The 19024-nt window shown below is 47.5% G+C and overlaps 1 protein-coding gene across 1 annotated transcript; it reads right to left on the reverse strand.

The window, feature by feature from the left end:
- TSPAN15 (tetraspanin 15) lies at positions 1 to 19024 on the reverse strand. The gene is made up of 8 exons (XM_082002581.1): positions 18346 to 19024; positions 13096 to 13281; positions 11083 to 11157; positions 7629 to 7724; positions 5896 to 6012; positions 2167 to 2214; positions 696 to 812; positions 1 to 236 (listed from the first exon to the last, which is right to left on the reverse strand). The coding sequence occupies exons 1-8, from the start codon at positions 18439 to 18441 to the stop codon at positions 84 to 86; spliced, it is 888 nt and encodes a 295-aa protein (XP_081858707.1). The 5' UTR covers positions 18442 to 19024; the 3' UTR covers positions 1 to 83.

A 19024-nucleotide genomic window follows, 5' to 3' on the forward strand; every position in this document is an offset into this window, starting at 1 on the left:
ATTACACCCGCGGTCTGTAACAGCCAGCGCGAACCGGAACAGGCGGATTTGCCTTTTTTTAGCCGTATCGGAGGTTTCCGAGGTCACCCCGGGTAACACATGCAGCAGCCGGCTCCAGCAAGCTCGGGGGCGGCTCTCTGCCGCGCTTCTTCAAACAGCCTTTCGCTCAGCTTGTGCTCGGTGATGATGTCTTCCACCCGCGTTATGTAAAGCAAGGATAACAACACCCCCAGGAACTGCGAAAGGAAGGGGCATCTCCGGTCAGGGATCACGTACCGCCCGCCCAGCGCGTCTCGCGGCCGTTTTTACGAGTTACATACACGTACGTCGGATATGCGGGCAGGTATGCGGTATATATACAATCTCACATGGTTACTCTTTGCATAGAGGGGCATAAACGGATCATTTTTGCGAGGAGCTGATGCAGCTAATTCCCACCCCCGGGCCTCGGAGCATGAGAACGTCTTACCGGGCGCAGCTGCGGGGAGGAGAGGACTCAAAACCACCCAAGCGAACCAAATTAACCCACCAAGCCCCGCAGTATATCACAGTAATGCTACTAAATTACCTCAGCTCAGCAGCTACGTCACATTTAAGTAAAAACCGGTAATTAAATATAGTCAAATGGGACACCGCATACCGTAGCGACGAATCAGATACTCCCGGTAACGGATAACGCACCGGCCCCTTCTCACCTGGGGCAGCAATATGCCGAGCAGCACGCCAGCCATGATGCTGTAGTTGTCCAAAAACCAAATAAGCACTGCATTCGTGCACCCCCGGACATAGATAACGTGCTGAACGCTCAAGCGCTGCAAGATAACAGAGCAGACGTTCAAACCGGCAGCCGCGCGACGCAGTTAACACGCGGTAATTCAAATTCCCGGGAGGTAAACGTGGTCTTCCTTCCCGTCTCTTTAAACCCACTGAATTTGAGACAGACCTCATCACTAATCGTCCATCTGGTTTTAAGTCGTTCCAACACCTGAATAAGTGATTTTATTTTTTTAAAAGTTGGTGGGTTTTGTTTGTTTGTTTGTTTTGCAACTACTTTTCTAAAAGAAACGCATCCAATTCTCCTTCTAGACCACTCGGAAAGCAGAGAAGTCTCTCTTTTAGCTTTCATCTCTGCTTCCAAGTTGAAAGGACAGCAGCGGCAAAATATAAATCGCGGACCGAGCGCTTTGCAATAGGCTCTTAAAAAGGGCAGGAACAAGAGGATTTCAGATTCCGTCCTGCAAGCTGCGCTGCAGCGTGACCCCAACCCATAATACAGAAAGCACTCGAGGCTGCAGAGAGCCCGGCGCGGATGAATGGGGCGAAGTTAAGCATATGCTTAAGTGCTCTGGGCGTCAGAGCCAGGCTGGAGCGTTTAGGTCATTAAGCCATAAATCAACGCATCTAAATGAAGATGGGTCACATGTAAAGATAACCGGTCATCCCAAAAACCAACAACTGAAGCTGGCATTGTGCGCCTCAAATGAGCTGGGGAGACCAAGCCCCCGCGCCAGCACTCCGATGCTAGGAGTGGAGACCTTGCAGCAGATCCAATTACCAATTTCCCCGCTTAATCACTCTGTAATTAGTGCCTTGAGCCGGCAGTCTCTACTCTGGAGCCGCTGAGGCTATTCCCAAGAGGGAAAACCAGAGGAGGCAGCCACATCCCGCTCCTGCAGGGAGGAGAAGGCTCCTCTTCCAACCTCCTCCAGGAACAACCATTATGGTCTTAAAAATACAACAGCCGCTCCTGGGATACAAAATACTTAGAATCAGCTACGTTGGCTGTAGCGTAATCGATTTTACTCAGGGAGAAACTTTGGCTTTCAGGTGTTAAAAGCTTTCCCCAACTCAAGTCACCGCTTAAAAGTGTTGAAGGGTCTTTCTTCGTACTAACTGTGCGCTTAGCGTACGGGGGGGCGAGCTCTGGGAAGGAATGCTTCGTGCACGTCCAAGAGGAATTGTGGAAGATAGAAGGAAGGGAAGATACCACAATCAAAGAAGATTAATTTTGTTAATACACGAAAGCTATTCCAGATCAAATAGTTTTAATTGCTGATTTAACTGCCTGGTAGATCTAAGTACTCAGAAGAAAGTTTTATAACTGACGAAGAAATGGCAGAGAAGCACAACCCTTTGCCACAACAGGATGGATGCCGGTTACGTTACCTCTTTGTCAATGGTTTTGTATCCACACATAGTGTTGACAATGTCTGTCTGAAAAGAAAACAACAAATATAAATGATAACAGGGAAAAAAAAAAAAATCACAAAAAAATTATTTTCACTGTTCTTGTGTTCACCCAGCTCATATAAAAGCAACAACAGGGGGGTTACTCGCCGGTCCAACACCGATTTCCCCCCAGCATCTCCAGGGTCAGATGTAGATACGGCTCTACGTGATTTGAGAAATATCAGTGTTGCCAGCGTGTCACGACACAAGATGTTTTGAACTGTATCTATCCAGCAAAACCAGCGTGGCGTCAGAAGCCAAAGCTAGCGACAACAGAGCTGTAAGCCACAGCTGTTTCCACAGAACGAACAGCTGGGGTTCATTTTAGGGCCTTAATAACTTAACGCATCTTATTAAGAAAACCAGGGGTTAACACAGCCATCAGGCCATCACGATGACAAACTGAAGCTCAGAAATATCTGAAACCCAAAAAACATCCAGTGCTATGAATGCTTAGCTGAGCATTTTACAAAAGCAAATTTAATGTATTTCCATATGTCGTAATATACGTTAATATAAAAGTCATACATTTTAAAAAAGACTGAGTGGTTCCATTCATCACCTTCTGTAGCCATTTAATATTTCGCTTGCGTCCTGAAGCTCTACCCGGCCCCGCAAAGCTAACGTGAAAACATTGTCCTTCACTTGCAAGTCACCCAACGTTAGAACCCACCCGGCATCAAAGGAACAAAGACATGGAGGAAAATGAGAACATGCAAACGAGGGAAATAAGGCAGAGCAAACTCTTGTGTATTGATATACTCTCCCACTAAATTAAGACAAGGTTGTAGAGATGAGATTTCTAAACGCTGGTGGCCTCTGAGCGGCAGGCTGGGGTCCCCAGGTCACCTCCCCAAGAAGGAAGAGGGATGTTTGCGAAAGGTGGAAGGAAGCTGGATGTTACAAAACGGCAGAAACACCAGCCAGGGTCAAGTTCTTTTACAAGCCCAAAAAGCCGGGCTCTCACCTTGAAGACAAACGAGGTTCAGCGCGTTCCCGAAAGAAAAAGCTCTGACTATGTCCAGGGCTGCTGGGAAAAGGTGAGGGGCACCCACCTGCGAACCTGTGAGCAGGTAATAAACTCTTGGAAGTCGAGGTTTGCAAGACTTGCTGCGTCTGCTGTGAATGATCTCACATTTACAAAACACTTGAGCCTAACAGGTAAACACGTGGCCACCCGCGGAATATTTGCCAGCAAGGAACAGTCTCACGTTTAATTTTAAACCCAACATTTGCTAACGGGACATCACAGCACAAGAAAATGCACACAGCAGAGACAAATGTATTAGAAACAGAGGTTTATAGGCATTTGGGGACTAATTTTTATCTGCTACGCTAGTGTAAGTATTTAATAAATACTTTGACTTGAAAATAGTCCCTTCAGAGCCCCCCAGTATGAGCCTGGCTCATCTTAGCACAGGGCTTTTTCAGAGGATCAGAACCCAACCTCCAGCATTAGCAGGAGTTTTCCATGACTACAAAGTGAATGAGTAATCACAAGCCATATCTGCAGCTCTCCAGGACAGAAACCAGCCTGTATTTGGAAGTATCTGTCAAACAGAGAAGATTTATGCATCTTCTGGTCATGGTTTGGTTTTTTTTTTCCCCTCCAAGGCAGCTGGCCCTACAGCCACGGCGTTGGTGTCGTCCTGCCGAATGCGCGCCCGTGCCGCGTGGACTTCACAAGGCACATCAGCGGCGTCCCGGGGCGGCAGAGCCACAAGCCCTAACGTACTGTAGCGCCTTGCTGAAGAGCCTACCCTTAAGCGAGAAGGTTGCTTGTTATTTTGGGGCTTCTCTTAAAGTTGCTTAACTTCCCTCAGCTTAACACTTCGCAGGCTGCCTTTAGAATCAGAGAATCATTAAGGTTGGAAAAGACCTCCAAGATCATCAGGTCCAACCACCAACCCAACACCACCGTGCCCATTAAACCACGTCCTGAAGTGCCACGTCCACACGTTTTTTTGAACACCTCCAGCGATGGTGACTCCACCACCCCCCTGGGCAGCCTGTTCCGATGCTTGACCACTCTCCCCGTAAAGACATTTTTCCTAATATAGGAAAAATAGGCAGCAAGTAGTCTCATGCCCCGCTCCCCAGCTGCCAACGAAGCATACGGAGAATATAATCCCTGTTTTCCTCAGAGAAGTTCCTGTTTTAGGGCCTTCCTGCCTGACAGGTTGCATTTGAAATCCACAACGTGTTTGATGAAAGTGCTGAAAAGGCACCTGGCGTTATTAGTCACGGATTTATATATATATTAATATACATAAACTTATATATGATTTTAATATTCGCCTTCACACTACTGCTGTATTTCCACACACACGAACGAACCTTTTAAAATAAGACTTCCGCAAAGAAATGAGGGCTACAGAAAAACACGCGGTACTTTGAATGACCACTAAAAAGCCAGATTGGTCTTTACTAGCCAGCTCTATCTTCCTTTACCATCAGCTGCGGGCAAAATCCTGAGCTCTTCTGCTCAGTGCCGCTGTGGATCAGCAGATATTATTTTCATATACACAACTTTCTTATTCTCAAACACCTAAGACTTAAAACATAACTGTTTAGCTTTGGTTTCTGAGAATAAATCAAAGTTCAGCACAGCTTTAAACAGACCCTTTCTCATGCACAAAAGATGTGTAAGCACGCATAATAAACACCTTCGTACTACACCCATTTCTCAGCAACACCCAGCAGGATTACTAGTAAAATTACCGCTTTTTTTCCCCCCTTTCTTTTTAATTAAACACCCGTGCTTAAGGCAGACCTTGAAAGGGCAGCACGTAACGGGCTATCCATCACCAGCTCTGCTGCGTCTGCTCTTACACATACCCGATTTCTCTGCCTCGTGGTCAGGCTGAAGACCAAAACCCAGTGAGGCAGGGATGGCCTTTTACTGGTTTTCCGTTGAGGTTCTTTAAACTACTAACTGGTTTTAAGCTGAGGAATGGTTCTTTATCAAATTCAGCATTACATCCATCCCTCAAATGAAGAGCGATGAATTAAAACTGCTAAGATTTATACAAAACGCACGGTCCGTTTACAGGGAAGTTCACGCCTGCTCCCAGTACTGCCAGCACCAGTTAATGCCAGTCCATTGTAGATTGAGAAACTGGTCCAGACTCCAGCTGACAGGCGTCCTTCCAGGGAGAGTCTCACCGGGCAGCAAGGTGGGCAGTTTTCAAGCACAGGTTAGGGCAGAGCAGCAGCTCCAGCCCAGACCTGCACCCACGAGGATGCACCGAGGTCATTTTGCCCACGTTTCTGGCTTTTTCTGGACGATGGGCTCATTCTGTTTGGTTTTTGACGCAGGCGGCATCACAGATGATGTGATGGCGCACATCATTTCAACCCCCACCCGCGGAGGCGATGCTCAGCAAGCCCCGGGGGAAACACCAGCAAAACTTAATTTTAAGCAGCCCTGCTGCGGGCAAGCCACGAGGTTAGAGGAGCTCCCGAGACCCCTTCCACGCGCCTAGGACGGCGTCGCGGGACAGTGACACGGACCGTACGTCTAGCTCATCATCTTCTCCTCTTCCAGGTGTCAAGACCCACGGATCCATAGCTGCCGTTTGCAGGAGGGACCCGTTTCCCTCGCTTCTTCCCCCAGATTTTCTCAAGGGAGCACGGCGACGCCGAGCAGCCGGGGCTCCGACCCACCTTATTCGTGACGCAGCAAGTGTAGGGCACCCCGCAGGCCAGCGGTCCCGGCGCCGCGCAGCTGTGGTACGCGTTTTGCGACCAATCTCTGTAATCTTCCCCGCCGCAGCACTTAAACTGGGGGAAAGAAGGAGGGGGGAAAAAAAAAAAAGCGACACAAAAGGCAAAGGGGAAAAAATTACGTTACCTTCACAGAAACCCTCCTAATAACTAGGGAACAAAGCAATTTTAGGAGCACTTGAGCTACCCAGCAGTTCTGTCACTTTATCAGCACGGCACGTATGAATCTATATGATAGATACAACTTAAGATATAGGTAGCGTTCCCCTGTCGCTCGTCGAGCTACTCCAGGGTGCCAGATCGAAGGATTTGGTGCTAAGTTCCACCTCCCATCTTTTCCGAATTGAAAAATTGTCTTTTCAGGCCTGGACATCATTAAGCAATGTTTTTACATTCACTCCATCTCAAGCCGTAATACGCTGCTTCAATTTTTTTAAGGATTGTGACTAGATTTCTCCAGGAGTCCAAAAGACAAAAGTGTTGCTATCAGGCATTAAAAAAAAAAAAAACAAACCCCTCACCAAAATATTTTGGGTGTAATTTAGTAGACCTGAGATTTGGCAAACAAACACTCCACATTTACACTGACTTAACACAAATATTCGCTTTATATTTTAAACACAGGGAAAAGCAGCAGTTTGTTTAATCACTAAAATGTATATTCGCTGTACAGGCACATAATTATGGGCAGTGCATGGAAACTTTAAAGCATTATGAAGTCGAATGACAAAATTTCCTCAGGATGGCTGGCTTTTGACAGACTTTCCATGCTAACTCTGTTTTTCAAAGCAGGCTGCCATCTCCATAACGATGTCATAAAATACACGTACCACTTCCTAAGTTAACTTTTTTTTTTTAAAAAAAAAAAAAAATCATTATTTGGCACGGTCACTGACACCACATGGGCCCTGACAGCACATTTCTGAACATTTTCTGCTTTTTCTGTAGTCTCCGAACTGTACGGCAGAAGTCTTCAATAATCTAATAAATGTTTCAACACACCAGCTTTAAAAAAAAAAACAAAACCCACCAAAAAAACCCCCCAAAAAACCACAAAACAGGCTGTGAGTCAACTACACGTGCCATTAAGTAACGCTCAGCTGGGCTCAACACAATTTCTGAATTTTAATTACAGGTATATATGCTTCCTTGGAATAGCCACCTTGTTAAAGAGCTTGCCACGTGCCCTCAAGTGAAAATACAACGGCCCAGGTTCAAGCAGCTCAAGTGCCACCTAATTTCTCTTCATCCAGTGCCTCCTGTTAATGAGGAGCTTTGGAATGTTTCGGACCAGCCAGCAGAAACGCTGAGCCCAAGAACTGAATTCCAGCTGTGGGGCTCGTATAAGCCTAAATGTTTGCAGGATCTGGCCTTGAGCATCTGCATCATGCCTACCAAGGCAAAAGCTGCATCTTGGCCCCGCTTCTTGCGGTGATTTAGAGGGCTTCAAATGCCGGCCGGGATGCTGGAGGAGTCCTGCCCGCGGCGGGCGACGCCGTAAGAGGTGACGCGTGAGATCTCGTCTCCCTCGCCAATAAGAATTTGATTACCACGTGACTGGAAAAACTCAAAGCTGTCACCCAGGACCTACCACATCTCGGCACTGAGTTAGTCCCAGGAGGGAAAAAAAACCCCAAACAACCCACACAAAACAAAAAACAAAACCAACCAACCCGCTTTTGAACAGAATCCATGATGTTCTTGAAGTCCAAATCATCGTAGTAATTCTCAATTCCTCTTCTAATATTATCGTTCAAAAAGTTGATTGTCTAGAAGGCAAAAGTCAAACAAGATTCACGGGTCACACACGGCAAAACAAAATTAAAAGAGCAGGTTAAAGGGGCAAGTACAAGTGATGAGCACAAAAGGAAAGGGGTTTGGTTAATTTTATTTTGAAGAAAAAACAAATACCAACTAAAAATAAATCCTAGCACAGTCCTGCAGGGACTGACCATCCGCTCTCTTTTAAGGAAGCGGCCTCACTGCTGGTTTTGTGCTGAGAAGTGCCAACCCCAGCGAGGTGCTGCGTCTCCGAGGCTCTCCAAGCGTCTCCCAGAGATGGTCCCACTATCCCCAGGCAGGATCCCTCCCACTGGCCACTGGGGATCCCCGGCATCGTTTGGGAGACGGAATGGCGGGTGTGGGCGGTGGGACTTGGCGCCGTGGTCCGCGCCACTCCCCGGGCAACAAGAGCCGACCGTCTCCCTGCTCACCGTCTTCCATGAACTTTATTTGCCATGAATTTTATTTTGCAAGGAATCCAGAATTGCCAGATAATGAGCTTTATTCCACCTTAAGCAGAAAAAAAAGTGTAAAAGATCTCGTATCTGGGTGTTTTACAGTCATGGTTTTGAGAGATATGGCAATGGAGTGGTGGCAGATATAAAATGGTACCTCCTCAGCTTCAAGCATTAGAAATCAAATCAACAAAATGCTTTTAAAGTTCAGAAGATGAGGCAAAAAAAGAGTATTTAATTTTCACCATCCAGCACCATCACGGCATAGCAAAAATTGAGACTAAACATAACCAGAATGCAACAACTTTCCTTTCAACACAGCTGCTAAAATGAACAAAATTAAATCCTCGCAGGTCAGAAAGAAACCTGACATATGCCTACCCATTTTCTCAGTATTACAAACTGCAACATTTCAAAGCAGAACAGAACAAAAACGATTATCGTGTCGATGATTAGAAATATCACGGGATTTTGCAGGACTATCGTGACCGGGAAAGAACGAACAGCAGCAAATACCAACAACTCTCACGCTACCTGTATCACCTCATTTACAGAATCACAGAATCACTAAGGTTGGAAAAGACCTTTAAGATCATCAAGTCCAAACACCAACCCAACACCACCGTGCCCACTAAACCACGTCCTGAAGCACCACGTCCACATGTTTTTTGAACACCTCCAGTGATGGTGACTCCACCACCTCCCTGGGCAGCCTGTGCCAATGCCTGACCACCCTCTCAGTAAAGACATTTTTCCTAATCTCCAGTCTGAACCTCCCCTGGCACAACTTGAGGCCATTTCCTCTCGTCCTATCGCTGGTTACTTGGGAGAAGAGACCAACACCCACCTCACCACAACCCCCTTTCAGGTAGTTGTAGAGAGCGATGAGGGCTCCCCTTGGCCTCCTCTTCTCCAGACTGAACACCCCCAGTTCCCTCAGCCGCTCCTCATCAGACTTGTGCTCCAGACTCCTCACCATCTTCGTTGCCCTTCTCTGGACACGCTCCAGCATCTCAACGTCCTTCTTGTAGTGAGGGGCCCAACACCAAACACAGGATTCGAGGTGCAGCCTCACCAGCGTCCAGTCCAGGGGCACGATCCCTGCCCTGCTCCTGCTGGCCACACCATGTCTGATACAGGCCAGGACGCTGTTGGCCGCCTTGGCCACCTGGGCACACTGCCGGCTCATGTTCAGCCGGCTGTCGACCAGCACCCCCAGGTCCCTTTCCGCCGGGCAGCTCTCCAGCCGCTCCTCCCCGAGCCTGTAGCGTTGTGTGGGGCTGTTGTGACCCAAGGGCAGGATCCGGCACTTGGCCTTATTAAACCTCATACAGTTGACCTCGGCCCATCGATCCAGCCTGTCCAGATGCCTCTGCAGAGCCCTCCTGCCCTCCAGCAGATCAACACTCCCACCCAACCCGGTGTTGTCTGCAAACTTACTGAGGGAGCACTCGATCCCCTCATCCAGATCATTGATAAAGATATTAAACAAGACCGGCCCCAGAACCGAGCCCTGGGGGGGTTGAGAAGGAAACAGAGAAAGAAATGCGAAAAACCAATGAGACATGCAAAACAATCAGCATTTAAATGGAGGCTATTACCCTAAGGTTTTATTAAGTACTTCCCTTCTCCTCCCCATACTAACCCCAACTTCTCCGGTAACCTCGTAAAACAAACCAACCAACCCGTTCCTCACCATAGCTGTCCTGCTCACACACCCAATACATGCGTCGGGAAAACCGCACAGAACCCCAACAATACGTTTTCTTTGTCTGAAGGTCAGCAGCAATTCTTCCTCGCCCTCTCAGCAAATACCATCTTTGGCATCTACTTAATTTTCTGTCAACGAAATTCTCTGCATCCCGTGATGCCCACGCTCCTAGACCAGGCAGTCTGATCTGCTCCCTTCGGATGAGCCTGGCACTCCCACCACAATTCAGAATAAATCCTTGCACGAGGCCAAGGCGACAGCTACGGCAACAGCCAACGAGGTCTTCTAGAAGTTAAGATAACTCATCCTCTGCTCTCACAAGTCAAGTTCACAGCTCTGGTCCAGCATGGAGTAAGAAAACACTAGCTAGGGAGAAGACAACACGGCTTCAAAATAATAATGAGTTGTTATTTTTTTAAAAAAATCTTTTTAAAAGTTTTTTTTAATAACATATGTAACATATAGTATGTATGACTTCTTTTTGTGGAAAAGAGATCAGTAGGGTTGGGGTGGGGAGGGAAGAGGTCTTATTATTCAGCATCTCCTTTTAATGCTTATATTTTGCCAGATTAGGAAAAAAAATAATCAAAGCATAGAAGTCTAGTACTTGCCATAGTGAACACATTTATGTTTTAAAACATTTCTAACAGAAGAAAATAGTTTGCTGCTTTCTGTTTAGAAAAAGTAAGGTTTTTATACAGTTCCAGCATGCTTGTAAATGGTGGTGTCTCCTACAGAAATCAGTTAGGTGGCTGACAGACGTAAGAGCTGCTCTTTAGGTAAGGCAAAACATTTTGGCCACTAAAAAATAACCAAGTCTCCAAATCCAGCTGCGAACTTCTCAAACCTGCAGCCGGAGACCCAGAAGGCAAATGAGAAGAAAGGACTGCGTAATACGTGACGAGCTGGAAGCTCGTTTTGCCTCTATTGCAGAGTCTTAGTTACCAGATTTTCACCAAATTCTTTCATCTGGAATTCTTCTCCAGAACAGGCGGCCAGTCCCAGCCATCCCCGAACCTGGAAGGCCCTGAAAAAGCCTGGACCTGCCTTCAGGCTCCACCAGCTAGCGCTCAGGTGACAATTTTAACACCTTTTGTTTGCTCAGCCATGTTATAGCCGTAACATCACGGATTGCGAGTAACGTTCTTGGTGATCACCACCTGAAGGCAAGCGGCTCACCTGGTTTCTGAAGATCAGGGCCACCACTCCACCAGTCAGCTCAATCAGCAAGCAGATACCAAGAATGTACATGAACTGCAGAAAAACAACAGCAAAGTGAGACCTTAAACAGAAGAAACCCCAATTACGCTTTCAATTAGCGTCCTTAAGCCCGTAACAGTCAATTGCCAGCGCACTCGGCTTTCTGCATCGGAGGTGTCATTTTAAAGACAGACGTAAAATTACGGTTTTGTTCTTATAAAACCGCTCGCGTCACAAGAAAGCCTTTCTTCCTCGCTTGAGTCATCCTGGGCTTTGCCCAATCGGCAAACACGATACTGTTCTGCTTGGAACGGACTCAAAACTAAGAGGTGCATTTATCAAGCCGAGCTGAGGCTGCACGACGGACGCTAACAGGACTTACTCTGCCCAGTGGCAAGAAAAATTATACCTGCAAGCTCTCAATTTATTTATTCGTCTGCGTGTATGTATACGTGCTCGCTCACACACGACCACGGCACATGCATCTGTGACTGCTTATCAAAGCGCACGCAAACTATGAGTAATATGAAGAAACCCGTTAGCAACACCATGAGGCAGCTGCGACGCGCCAGCGCTCGAAATGTTTTTCCAACCCAAAGGATTCTTTGGGCATGAAAGATGGCTGTTAAGTGAATTTAGGTCTGCTTCTTGACGGTGAACTTTGTCAGGAAAGCAGGTTTAGGATCTCTCATCTGAAAATGATCTCCAATCACAGAAACACAGAATCACTAAGGTTGGAAAGGACCTTCAAGATCATCAAGTCCAACCATTAATCCAGTGCCACCGTGCCCCCTAAACCCTGTCCCAAAGCACCAACATCCACACATTTCTTGAACACCTCCAGTGATGGTGACTCCACCACCTCCCTGGGCAGCCTGTGCCAATGCTTGAGCACCCTCTCGGTGAAGACGTTTTTCCTAATATTTTCCTAATGCTCCGCCCCGAAAGCTGGTTTAATTTCTGTGCTCTCAATACCCGGTATCGGTGTCACGAATTCACCAGACAGATATCCTTTCTCCTGCTACATCTGGAACCAGCCGGAGGAGCAGAGATCGGGGACTTTCTTCGTTTAAACACCCTACCGGGTTTGCTACCACAAGGGGAACAGAAGACGTCCTCGGCATCAGAGGAGGACACACCACCGCGCTCAGAGCGAAAGCAAACTCCAGCCCTCGTTTCAAAACCCGCCGCTACCTCTTGCTTTGGCCTGCGTAACAGGCAGACAGACCCCGGCCACCGCCTGACAGACGTCAGCCCGACCGGGGGTTTCCTTCTCTGGGTTGACAGGAGAAGCGCGTGGAGAACCACCAGGGACCACCGCTCGCCTCCCGCCACGGGGACGGGCGGCTTTAGGGAATGCCCCCGGCCGAGGGGCAGCGCTAATCCCTCTCCTCCGACGCGGCCGGCGGCGCGGCGCCAGGCTAGCGTCAAACGGTCCGTCAACGGCCGAGTTCGCACAAGGTGCGCGCCGGCCGGTAATAATTCACGTTCCTGGTCGTTTTTTCCACGAAGCCCTTAACCGCCGGAAGGCTGGGGTTTTTCCGCAGCGCCGCGCTCAGACCCTCACCCGTCCTGTCGCTGGCAAGGTGAAATTACCGCCGCTCCCCGACGGAGGGACGCCCGCCGACCGTGGGGAGGGAACCGCTGCCGTAAGGCAGTTTCAGATTTAATTAAAGTCCACAACTTTATTAAATTTTTATTAATAAAATTTATTAAAATAAAGTATTATTTATTAAATTTATTTAATAAATTAATTTCTTAAATAAAATTTATTAAAATAAGATATTATTTATGAAATAAATTTATTAAATAAATTTATTTATTAAATAAAATTTATTAAACTGAAATATTTATAAATTTTTTTTAAAATATTTATTAAAATATTTTTCAATGCAGACATAGTTACGGGTTTGGATTCAGGTGGCGCTGAAAAGCAAGAGCAACCAGCCTTAAAAATGAAGAATAAATAAAAAAAGAAAACCCAACACTTACTGCTTGAAGAAGGCATAAATTATCTCTTAAAGAAGCCAGTACGCCCACGAAAGATACGAGGAACATTATAATGCCCAGAAGTATTAAAATAATTGCTGGGGCTAGAAAGGCACTTTCTAGAGTTTTGTACTTCTGTCTTTCAACTTCTGCATATATCCCAATCGCGAGGACAAGGGCTCCGATCACCTGAAACAGAAAAAAAAAGCACAGATGTTACCCTTTCTCCCGGTAAACACCGAGATGACGTTTTGTCAGTACACACGAACCCGTGACTACTCACTTCGGAATTACCTATAAACAATGAAACCCTCGGATCAGAAGTACGGATAAAAAAAAGCACCTCAAAGACTAAAGCAGGAGAAAGACGAGTCAGAAAAAACCCTGAGATTTGCTCATTTCAATAACGTATTTAATAATGTTTTAACATTCTGGAAGTTCAACAAATCGAAACGTACCTCACTGGTTGAAATGGAGCTTATTACTCATCTGAGATCACCAAAATCATTACGGCTAAGTCAAGATCATTTGGTATTAGACCCACGGTGTGCTGCAAGTTGCTTGGAATTACGCTGAATTTGGGGGGGAGCAAAAAAAAACAAACAAAAAAAACCCACCCCACAACACAACAATCACGAAAATTGCCGTGGAAAAACTTTACTGCCAACCCCAACAGCCAGGTGCATCCTCAGGGAAGAGCCCGGATTCGAATCCATCATTTTGGCAGTCTGATAAACAGCATTCCCCTTTTCTGAGCCGACATTTGGGCAGTAACCCCGAGGCTGCTCCCTGCACACCGACAGCAAGGAGAGCACGCTTCTTAAACACAAGCAGCTTTTTGATCTCACATGGTATATCCCAGACAAAGGTCTAGACGGACACACAATGTACTCAGTTGCAAGATCATGAAATATTTTTTTATGTTCTAGGATACATCTTAAAATAAATAACATCGTACTGAAAATTCTTGATTTTCTACAGGTAAGAATAAAAACCCCAAAGGACGTCATGTGAGGAATGCCACCAAGTTGTCGTTCAGAAACAGAAAAATCTCCGAAGGGTTCACCCATAAAAATAAATATACCAAAGCTATTTAAAAAGGAGCTTAAAATTTTACAGGACCAAATTCAGAGTAGCTCGCCCTCTGACAAATTCAGAAATTGTACTGGTTATGGAAGGCAGAAGAGAAAACATGGTGGACAGATAACAGGTACCCAAATTTACCACTTATATGCTTCTACCGTAAAACTGTAATTAGGGGGTTTTATTACTAAATGGCCAATTTGCAGCGTTAGCTTTATTCTTTAAAAAATTAATTGATTTGAGTAATAAATTATAGATTACTTTATGAGCAGAAGACAACATTAACAACTCCGTTTGAAATTTTTAAACACAGATATATATAAAAATCAAGGGAGGAGTCTTAGAACCACACAAAACAATTCCAGAATATAACATTGGTGACTGTACATGTATACGTGACTCAGGAGTTCTATTTTTTTTTTTTTTTTTAAATACATAAAAAAACCCCAAAACTAAAAACCCGATACCTTTGTGTCTGGACCGCGTTTACCCTGCTCAGAAAGCAGCAGGTAACACAACACAACAGACTGTCCTGCAAACAGTAAAGCACCATTAACAAGCTCAACTTTTGCCTGGTAGATTCTTTGTTTAGAAAATTTAAAGAAAACAAACCAAAAGAAAACACTGGAGATAAAACACAGGTATTAAAGCTTGATGGGGATTATCTGAATTTCAGAAGTGTCTTGTTTCAAGACTAGAACATTTACTGAGTTGTCTCTTAGCCATAGTTTTCTCATCAAAACACTCAATTTAAGGCGGTCTTTAGTTTTAAAGATTCAAAGGTGCCTGTGAGTAGAAATACAAGACGCAGTCCCACTTCAAGAGCTTGAGATGTTTAGACACGTAGAGGGATATTTATGTACCTATGTATCTTCATCCCCTTCCACCTGCATTTTGCTCACGCACCCTCCAAGACTACTTCTAGTGTTTTAAGTGTGCAAGACGCTTCAGGCCTGCCTTTGCTTTTCCAAAACCAGCTTGCCAAAAAAACCCAACAAACCAACCAACCAACCAACCAACCCCCAACAAAACAACAAAAAAAAGAAAAAACAAGAAAAAAAAAATTCCCACCCATTACAGCTTTCACTGCCCCAAGGACTGAGGTGGCCAATACCACACCCAGACGAATTACAGGATTAAAACTATCTCGTGGCCCACGGGGGATAAACGGGGACCTTCTCGCCGCTTGCTCTGGAGGGCTTCGGGGTACCGGACATTAAAACCACGCCGCTCCCCAAGACGAGGGCTACAAAATACCCGTGTGATAAAACTCCCGCGAGCGATCCCACACGAACCGGACCGACAAAGCGCGGCGTGCAGAGGGCACGCGCCGCGGGAGGGCTTCACGCCGCGTTCGGCAGCATCGCCGCCATGCCGGGGGAAAAGCACCAGCTAACGAATAAAATATAGACATATTTTATATATATATATACACTTATATATACAAGTATGGCAGACACAGGCACACGTTCCACGTTTTATACAGACTTCAAAGCATAAAAAGCTATTACGGGAGGAAAAAAAAACCCAACCTAAGTAAACAACTAAAATCCTCGTTCCTCACAAGCAGGATTTATGCTTTCATTATCTTCTACTTTTTTAAGCATTTAATAAAAATCTTTTGAAACCTTAACGTGGTCAAACCAATAGCAGCAATTATTTTGCTAACTTAGCAATCATTCCACCCGTGCCGCTTCTCCGGGGCTCTGCTCTCCCTTCCTGTGACCAGGGGTGGAAACGCAACTTCTACGTAGGTAGCCCACAAATATACGTACTGTTTACATCCTGCATCCTTCACAACAGCTCCCAATTTGGCAATTAACACTGCGTCCGCAGGAAAAATTCACTGGCCTTGACTAGCATTAAATGAGTATCCGCCGGCAAATACCGGGGGCTTTTTCTGGGGCTTTTGCACGCCCAGAAGTTGCTTTCCCAAGAGAAAGGAAAAGCGTTTATTTCTAAGTAGTGGTCTTAACTCTGTACTTACAATACTTATTTCTTAAATAAAGTGCCTGCTCAACAACAGCACTTTCTGATGATGTTTCAGCCAGGCAACAAAAATTACGCTACAGCCTCATTCACCAGCAAAACGGTTGCCTGAAAAAGTTACAGGGATAACTAGTTTTTAAAAAAGCTCCTGGTGACATGGGAAGACGCAGCAGCGACAGGGCCTGTGGCAAACGTCCCCGCTGGCGCTCCCAGCGATGCTTTCATTTCCTTTCTGCTTTTGGGTAAGGCTGATATTTAGTTCCTGCTGATCCTAAGCAACCCCGGGGACTCAAATCCCAGTTTTTCCTGCTCGTAAATGCACTGGAGGAATAGAAACAACAACTGAATGGCCTCAGCACCCCGTACGTCAAAGCCCCAAAAAGCAGCAAAAGAACACAAATCACACAAGGTTTAAGCAAGCTGATATTCCACAGCCAAACTTACTTCCACTTCCACTTATTAAAAAAAAACAAAAAAGCCAGTAAGAGTAACACAGCTGAAAACAGAACCAGAGCGCTGACATTTTCGGCTGATAAGATCTGCTTCACTAAGCTAGAATAAAAGAAAATTTCGAGAGAGAAACCCACGCACCGTACCTCGCACAATACGGTGTGTGTCCGGCGTCCGCTGCCCGGCGCCAGCCTTCCCGAGAGCAAACGCCGCCAGCTCCCATCCTTCCCCTTCTCCCCTTCCCACGGCCCCCGCCGTGCCTGCCGCCCTCCCTCTGCGGCCGGCACATGGAAGCTCTTGGTTATAAACAAGGGCAGAGCGTGGAAAATCCAGAGCGAGCAACCGCAAAGAGTGAATAAAATCCTTAGGCTGCTTCAAAGAGGCTTTGCCCTCCACGGGTGCTCAGAGAAACCTTTAGGAAGGGCCCTTTTTCCGCTAGCAGATTAATTTTTATATCCCACCAGCAACAGCCCTTGCTGCCAACGGAAAACGCGGAGTAGACGACGTGGACGGTCCTTCATGAAGGACGCGCTGCCAAAAAAAAAAAAAAAGGGGGGGGGGGTGTTGAAAAATAATGCAACCCATCTCTCTTTTCCAAAAATCGCACCTCCAGGATAACTCCTGTGGAGTAACGCAGGAAACTTTGGGAGTCTAAAACCAAGGGTTTTCCTCGGTTGGTTGGTTTGCTAAGAAAGGCAAAAAAAAATCCAGGACCCCAAAAAGCCTGAATTACACCCAAACGCTAAGCATTTCAATTTTTGTTCATCCTTGCATCATAGCTTTAATCAAACAGCTACTATCGGACCTGGTGGGTCTAAACCTCTTCTCCCACGCGACACGCCAAAAGCTTTACGCTCCCACCTTGTAAATACCGCGTCTACTAAGACAGAACCACAGACCAGCAAAACAAGCGCTTAAAGCGGCGTTTAAACGGAAAGGGCCAGAAAGAAACCCCGCCTAAGCATTTCACGCATCAGCACAGCCTGGAGCCAGCACAGCCAGACAAACACCACCCCAGTATCCCAGAGCCTGGAAAAACATCTCTAAAAACCGCAGCCCTTCCAGTGAGCCCCGACGGCCCCTTCCAGCCCGGGGGCGTCTGCCTCATTCGAGGCATGAGCGGCCACAGTCGGGACCCGGAGGCTGGGACTTCATCGCTTTCGGGGGAAAGCGCGCAGGTTCCATCCGCCGCTCGGTTGAGGACGGGCAAGCGTGACACACCTTTAAGTTTTAAAGCGTCACGGTATCACTTAGCCACGGCTCAGAAGAGCTGTTCTCCTCCGCACCGGCGGCTGGCTTTGCAGGGCAAAGGCTTTATTTGCCCAGCTCCCCTAGGGGGAAAGGCAGCGTTTTAATACCCGCATAAATGGCTTTTACCTGCCAAACTTTCAACCCCTGCAAGTCCCCAGCCGCCAAAACCAGTTTGTCAGTCCCTGGGGAAGGCCGGGCAGCTACACCCACAGACACGGGTGTCGGAAGCATTAATTTATTGCAAAACCCCTGTGCCTGGTGCGGGAGGGACCCCGCTTCCCGGGAAAGCACGGCGCTCCCCGCGGGACTGCATTACGGGACCACCCTCCCCCCCGCCAAGACCCCACGCACACCCCACTCACGCCCCCCGGGACCGCCGACGGGCGGCCGCACGCTGGCCCACGCGTGCCCAGCTTCAGGCTGGGGGAAGCGCTGCCGCTCTCCGTCCACCGCCCACGCGTGGGCACCCGCCGCCCTCACCCAGAAGGTGGTGGAGTAGGTGATGAGGGTGAGCTTGAGGCAGAGGTAGGAGAGCCGCCCGCAGTACCGCGCTTGCTCCGCGTCCCCCGCCGCCATCCTCCCGCCCCGCAGCACCTGCCGCCGCCCGCTGCCTGCCCGCTGCCTGCCCTGCCCGCCTCCCGCCCGCCCCTTCCCGGGAGCGCTCCCGCCGCCGCTTCCGGGAGCGGGCGCGGGTGGGCGCGCGGGGGGTGGACGCGAGTGGGGGCCCGGGCGTGGCGCAGGAGCACAAACATGGGAAGCGAACGGGGAAGCTCCGAAACGCTCCCGGCTGCGGCTTTTTCTTTCTCTTTTTGTTTTTGTTGGGGTTTGTTGTTGTTGTTGTTTTGGGGTTTTTGGTGTTTTTTCGGGGGTTTTTTCCACACACACGCACCCACCCCCTCCCCCGATACACCGCTACGCAAACAAGCACCTAACACGGCTGCGGGAGCCCGGAGCAACGCGCGCATCCGCAAATCTCCGCTGTCGCCATTTAAGACAGCGGGGACAAAAACACGTAGATGTGAAGCTGCTGCTTGGGTGCTGGGGTTTTTGGCTAAGCGCACAGAAACATGGCCAAGCAGCATCCCTACGCGCTGCAGCGGCACAATGCAGCGATACCAGAGCATTTACCTCGCATTATAACAGCCGGGAAAGGGGGTCA

Source organism: Phaethon aethereus (assembly GCF_964289735.1).
Source record: "Phaethon aethereus genome assembly, chromosome: 7".
NCBI classification, from domain to species: domain Eukaryota; kingdom Metazoa; phylum Chordata; class Aves; order Phaethontiformes; family Phaethontidae; genus Phaethon; species Phaethon aethereus.